This window comes from Suricata suricatta, chromosome 11 (genome assembly GCF_006229205.1).
Source record: "Suricata suricatta isolate VVHF042 chromosome 11, meerkat_22Aug2017_6uvM2_HiC, whole genome shotgun sequence".
Classification (NCBI taxonomy): domain Eukaryota; kingdom Metazoa; phylum Chordata; class Mammalia; order Carnivora; family Herpestidae; genus Suricata; species Suricata suricatta.
Window position 1 is genome coordinate 326,777 of NC_043710.1, and position 5,632 is coordinate 332,408.

The 5,632-nt window shown below is 65.6% G+C and overlaps 2 protein-coding genes across 3 annotated transcripts in view; one reads left to right on the forward strand and one right to left on the reverse strand.

Moving 5' to 3' along the window:
* Positions 1-2,771: 2,771 nt before the first annotated feature.
* Positions 2,772-5,632, reverse strand: part of HRAS (HRas proto-oncogene, GTPase) — a 3,655-nt gene continuing 794 nt past the window's right edge. Inside the window, exons 1-5 of one of the 2 annotated variants that reach the window (XM_029915017.1) lie at positions 4,482-4,643; positions 4,137-4,315; positions 3,838-3,997; positions 3,660-3,741; positions 3,114-3,203 (exon numbers count right to left, since the gene is read on the reverse strand). In XM_029915017.1, coding sequence (XP_029770877.1) covers positions 3,679-3,741; positions 3,838-3,997; positions 4,137-4,315; positions 4,482-4,592 — 513 coding nt within the window. In that variant the 5' untranslated portion in view covers positions 4,593-4,643 and the 3' untranslated portion in view covers positions 3,114-3,203; positions 3,660-3,678. Of the gene's footprint in view, positions 3,204-3,659; positions 3,742-3,837; positions 3,998-4,136; positions 4,316-4,481; positions 4,644-5,632 lie in introns of those variants that run through there. The other variant, XM_029915018.1, reaches the window with a different exon arrangement.
* The window catches only part of LOC115306644 (collagen alpha-1(I) chain-like), a 2,528-nt gene continuing 1,486 nt past the window's right edge, over positions 4,591-5,632 (forward strand). The window contains exons 1-2 of the mRNA XM_029957166.1: positions 4,591-4,740; positions 5,493-5,545. Of these exons, the coding sequence (XP_029813026.1) occupies positions 4,591-4,740; positions 5,493-5,545 (203 nt within the window). The remainder of the gene's footprint in view (positions 4,741-5,492; positions 5,546-5,632) is intronic.

Genomic DNA, 5,632 nt, shown 5'->3' on the forward strand with positions numbered 1-5,632 from the left:
CCCTGCCCCTGTGCCTGGAACCCTGTTGCCCCCGCTGTGGCCGCTGCAGGAAAGAGGGTGCTGGGTCAGACATGCCTGGCCCTCAGCATGGGGCCCCGGCCCATCTGCTCTCCATGAGAAGGGAGGTCCTCTGCCCCTGCCACCCCAGGCTTTTCCCAGAGCCCGCGCAGCCAGGGCTCAGGAGAGCCGCGCACGAAGCACCCACCACCCACCTGGGGAGAAGGCCCTGACTGTCGGCGGGTCTGGGCCTTCTCAGGCTTCTCCATCCAGGCCCATCACGGGCACATCCTAGACAAGGCGCCCCCGAAGCTGAAGCAGCACATGGCACGAAGTGCCCCAAAGACACTGTCCCCGTGGGGGCATACGGTGCAGAGCCCCGTGCAGCTGGCAAGGCTCTGGGTCCTCCTCCCAGTGGGCCCAGGGGTGCACTCGGGGCCCAGCAGGGCCGTGGGGAACACGTCGACTTGGTCCCACAGGGCTCTGGCGCAGGGAGGTTTCCAAGCGCCCGCTGGTCCTGAACCCCTCTGGCCCTTCCGCCAGGAGGAGCAGTTGTGCGCGGGGATTCCCACCACCCAGCGGCTCCTTCAGTCTCCTTGACCAGGTGATGCCAGCCAAGGAGACCTGGCCCCCGAGCTGCTCCCCCTGGCCCTGGGGGCCCACGCTCAGCACCACACTCCAGGGGGGTCTGAAGCAGAGGCCGGAATCTGAGGTGCATCCCGGGGCAGCCCAGGGTCCCCCTGCAGAGGGGGTCAGCCTGTAGGCAGGCAAGCCCTTGGCCCATGCTGCCGCTAGCCTGTGGTCACCTTGCCACGGAGCGAGGGGCAGGGACTGCTATCCCCCAGGTTTGCGGCCATGCTGGCCAGGCCCGCACAGCCCCGAGTGGCCTGGAGCCCGTCCCTCCTCACGAGTCCACCCACATGAAGGGCTGCGGGGGCTGTGACTAGCTGGGGGTTCCTGATGCTGAGACCCTCCGTGGGTGCTCAGGCTGCTCCTCCCAGGCCTGTCCCCACACACCCCCTTCTCTCTCACTCTGGGACCTGTTCATCCAGGATGGTGAGGGTATGCTCACTGCCATGGCCTGCACGGTCCCCCATGTACACAGACCCACGTGAGCCTGGGCAGGGGTGGTGGCAACGGCCTCGGAGGGAGGGCTGGGCATGCAGGTTGGGCAGGGGACCTCCCCCTGCTGTGGCGCTGACCAGGACACTCCTGGGCTCGGCTCCCGGACTCGCACACACTTCCTAGAGCGCCTCCTGAAGCCGACGCGGCCAGGTCTCTGGGAGTTCGCGCAGGACGCACTGGCCCAGAGCTGGGCCCGGGGGACCACGTGGTGCTCAGGCATCTGCTACACACTGGTCTCCAGAAGCCCCAGAGGCTCCTATCAGCCCCCCGCCCCCGCACCTCCATCCCATCCCACCCGGAACCTTCTCTGGCTTGGCTGCCCCCATGGCAATGGAAGTCCCTCTCAAACCTCCCAGGGAGCCAGAAGGGTGCAGACACAGGCTCAGAGATACAACACTGGGTCCTTTTCCCTTCAGCACGTGCCAGGACCACACAACACACCCGGCCCTGAAACCCCACCGGGACCCCAGTGACAGGGTCCAGCCAGCCCACTCAAAATGAAGCTGCAGTGCCCGGGACACCCGTCCTGCTCTGTGGCCGCTGCAGCTCATGCCCCTCTCTGGGCAGAGACTGGCATGGCCAACAAAGAGCCAGGGTAATACTCCACCAGTTGCTGCGAGGCCTCGAACATCCCTGAGACCCTCTGACCTCTGCGCCCACAGGGAAGCTAGATGCTCCAGGGCCTCTGGAGGAGAGAGTGAGGAGCATGGCGGCCCCGAGGCTCTGGCCAGCCAGCAGCTCGCCCAGCCAAGCACGCCAGCCTTCCAGGAGGGCAGCGCTGCCTCCTCTCAGCCAGGGGGACCTGCCCTGGCCTGGCCCCAGGCTCTGGGGAACGAGGGGGGAGGCAGAGGCAACACAACCCCTGCAACAACCAGAATGAATACTGATGGGTCCAAGCCCCTCCCAGCCCGAATCAGTGCAGGATTCTGGCCCAAGGCCAGGAGGACCCTATCAGAGCGGTATGTGGCGGCAGGGGCCTGGGTATACCCCACGAATCCACATAGGTGACCTAAGGCAGCTCTGGGAGCAACAGGCCACCCCAATGAAAGGATAGCAGGGGCAGGCAGGTCGGCCCCACCATCACCCACACAGGGCGGCAGGTTCTGCCAGACACCGGGTCTCTGGCAGTCAGTCACCTGGCCCAACAGAGCAGACCAAGCAGACATGCTGGGACCCCGCTCCAAAAAGGTCAGGCAAGAGCACTGGCAGGTGTGCACCCGGCACGCTGGGACCCTCCCTCTGCCATCCTCAGCAACTGCCTCTCAGGGTCCCACAACTCAGGAAACATGATACCCCCCCCGGAGTCGCTAGAAGGCTCCAAGGCGACGGACCCCAGCACCCCTAGTCCCCGTCCGGTCTCAGCACTCACTAATGAAGGCCTCCCTCCCCAGGGGAAGGCACCCACCCTTGACTTTAATCCCCTTTTGCTGTTTAAAGTTCAGTAAAGTGTTTTTGTGGTAAAATGCAAAGCCAGCTTGGCACTGCAGCACCCGGAGCACTCTGCAAGAAACGCCAGACACCCAGAACGGAGAATGGAGGCCCAGCCCCGGCCGCCAGACCAGCCCCTGCCCCGCGGCCCTGCAGAGGGGTTGCCAAGCACCCAAAGTGGAGGTTCCCCGGTGCCTCCCAACCTTGGCCAGACGCCAGGGTCAAGACCATCAAATAATTTACTGCAACTCAGCCTGTGCCCAGTGGGCCAGGACAGGGCTGGGAGGAGGATAACAGCCGGGGTGCCGGTGGGTCAGTTCACGGGCAGTCTGTGCAAAGCATCCTGGGAGGTCTGCGGTCACTCTGTCCAGAGAGCCTGGGCTGGCTGGGCTCCGGTGGCGCTTCCTTCCTTCCTTCCCCTCCTCCTTCCTCCGTCCGCGCCTCCTCCCTGCGTCCGGCACCTCCACACCCGTGCCTGTGCTCGTGGGGCACAGAGGGCCAGTGGGGGTATCAGGGTGGACACGGAAGGGACGTCAGGAGAGCAGGCACTTGCAGCTCATGCAGCCTGGGCCGCCCTCGTCGGGTGGGCTCAGCTTCCGCACCTTGTGTTGCCGGATCTCTCGGACCAGCGTGTAGAAGGCATCCTCCACGCCCTAGGAGGAAGGGGCTGGCTCAGAGGGGGACTCGGCAGGGAAGGAGACCCAGGGATCCCTGCCTTGAGTTCATGCAGACTTCCAGCCTCTTGCCCACCTTCTCCCCACCCCTACCTCTACCCCAACAGCCAGGAAGTCCCAGGGCTGCCCCAGCTGGGCGGCCTGATCCCCAGAAGCTCCTCCACAGGGCAGCCCCGCGGTCTGGCTCCGAGCTTGAACACCCCGTGTCCACTCCTGTCTGACCTACTGCTCTCATCCCTGATGCTGCACTAAGGGGTCAGGGCCAACAAGGGCCCAGGGGCTCTCTGGGGGCAGAGGGGCCAGGGCCCCAGGGTCACCGCTCCAGCCTGGCTCAGGGCAGCTCTCTCCAGGGACCTCCACCTCCCCCTGGAGCTGTGTCAGCCCAGACCCTGGGCCCTGGCCGCTCTCACTGCCCTGCCGTCAGGGAAGACTTACAGCGCTAGGGGCCGCTGGGTCACGGGGGTCCCGGAGGGTCCCAGAGGGTCCCGGAGCTGGAGCCAGAGCCAGAGCGGCTGCCCTGTGTCGGGGGAGAGGGGGCAATAAAGCACTGCTCCCTGGCAGGGGCGGGGCGGGGGGGGTCCCTGGCTGGCGGTGGGGTGGGAAGCCAGCTCACCTGGCGAGTCTTGGCTGATGTCTCGATGTACGGGATGCCGTAGCTGCGGGCGAGGTCCTGCGCCTGCCGAGACTCCACGGTGCGCGCGGCCAGGTCGCACTTGTTCCCCACCAGCACCATGGGCACGTCGTCAGAGTCCTTCACTCGCTTGATCTGCTCCCTGCAAGGAAGGAAGCGTGAGCCAGTCATGGGCTGGAGGCACAGCTGCATCCAGAACCTTGAGAGTGAAAGAGACAGATGGTGAGCGAGAAAGAGGCAGAGGGGACGGAGAGGCCCCTGGGGGCCGGCAAGCAGCTCACCTGTACTGGTGGATGTCTTCGAAGGACTTGGTGGTGTTGATGGCAAACACGCAGAGGAAGCCTTCGCCGGTGCGCATGTACTGGTCCCGCATGGCGCTGTACTCCTCCTGGCCCGCCGTGTCCAGAATGTCCAGCAGGCACGTCTCACCATCAATAACTACTTGCTTCCGGTAGGAGTCCTAGGAGGGCAGCGCTTAGGGCCCACCCCCACCTCTCCTCCCCGGAGGGGAGCAAACCAGCAGCCCCCCTCCAGCCCCACCCATGCCCCGCCCACATCCTAGGGAGCGGGCGGAAGGCACCCGCATCACGACAGAGGAGGGCTGGGAACAGGGGCGGCAGGCTCACCTCGATGGTGGGGTCATACTCGTCCACGAAGTGGTTCTGGATGAGTTGGATGGTGAGGGCGCTCTTGCCCACACCGCCGGCGCCCACCACCACCAGCTTATATTCCGTCATGGCTCCTGGGGGGATCGCAGCACACAGCGACGCGGCGGTCTCGGGTGCCACCTGCCGAGGAGGCCGCACTCAGCCACAGAGGGCCGCAGAGCAGGCCTGTTGGGCTCCCGGGGCTGGCCTGCCCCACCCTCTGGCCCCAGACAACCAGGTAACAGGGGTGGCAGCCAGAATGGAAGCCCAGCCGCCCACCTGTGGCACCTCCAGCCCGGGGGGTGGGAGAGGGGCCGCACCTCCAGCTGCAGCTAATGGCCATGACGGAGGCAGGGAGCTGGCCCCCCAGCCCAGGCAGGGCTGACAGCTGAGAGCATCTCCCAACCACGCACCCGAATTAGAAGTTGCTGGGTAGGCAGAAAGCCGGGACCGGAGGCCCTGCAGGCAGAGGTTCCCAGTTCCCCTCCCCGCGAAAACAGGTCTTGCCACCGTGGAGAGCCCAGCAGCGTGCCCAGGCAGGCCACTGCCAGCATACAACCCGCTCCGGGCCCCACCGAGCGTGTCGGCGCATTTGACAAGTATTTACTGAGCGCCTACTGTATGCCAGTGGCTGTTCCAGGCGCACGGTGACTGGCAGACAGAGAAGAACCCCTTGCCCTCTGGGGGCTGTGCCCACACCTCAAGGAGACCCGCACACGTTAAAGTAACGGGAAACTCCCGTTTCACCCTGTTGCTGTACGAACTTCGGAGAAAAGAAGGCAGATGAAGGCACCCCGGGGCGGGGGGGGGGGGGGCGCAGGACGAGTAGGGAAGGGTTCCTGATAAGCAGCTGTATGAGAGGAACAGACCCAAACGAGGAGTGCACGAGGTGCACAGGTAACAAACAAATAATGAACGCCAGGGCCAAGCCCTCCAGCTGGGGTGCCCCAGTCTGTGAGGTCTCACGAGCAGACGCCCTTGCGCGGACAGTGGGCAGTGATTTCCTACACCCTGGCTCGCCGGCTGCGCGTGATGGCCGCCTGGTGCCCGAGCACTCGGGGGCCAGCCTCGCAACTAGAGAGTGGGCGACCCGCGGACGGCCGCGGCCTCGCGCAGGGCAGGGCTGGCGA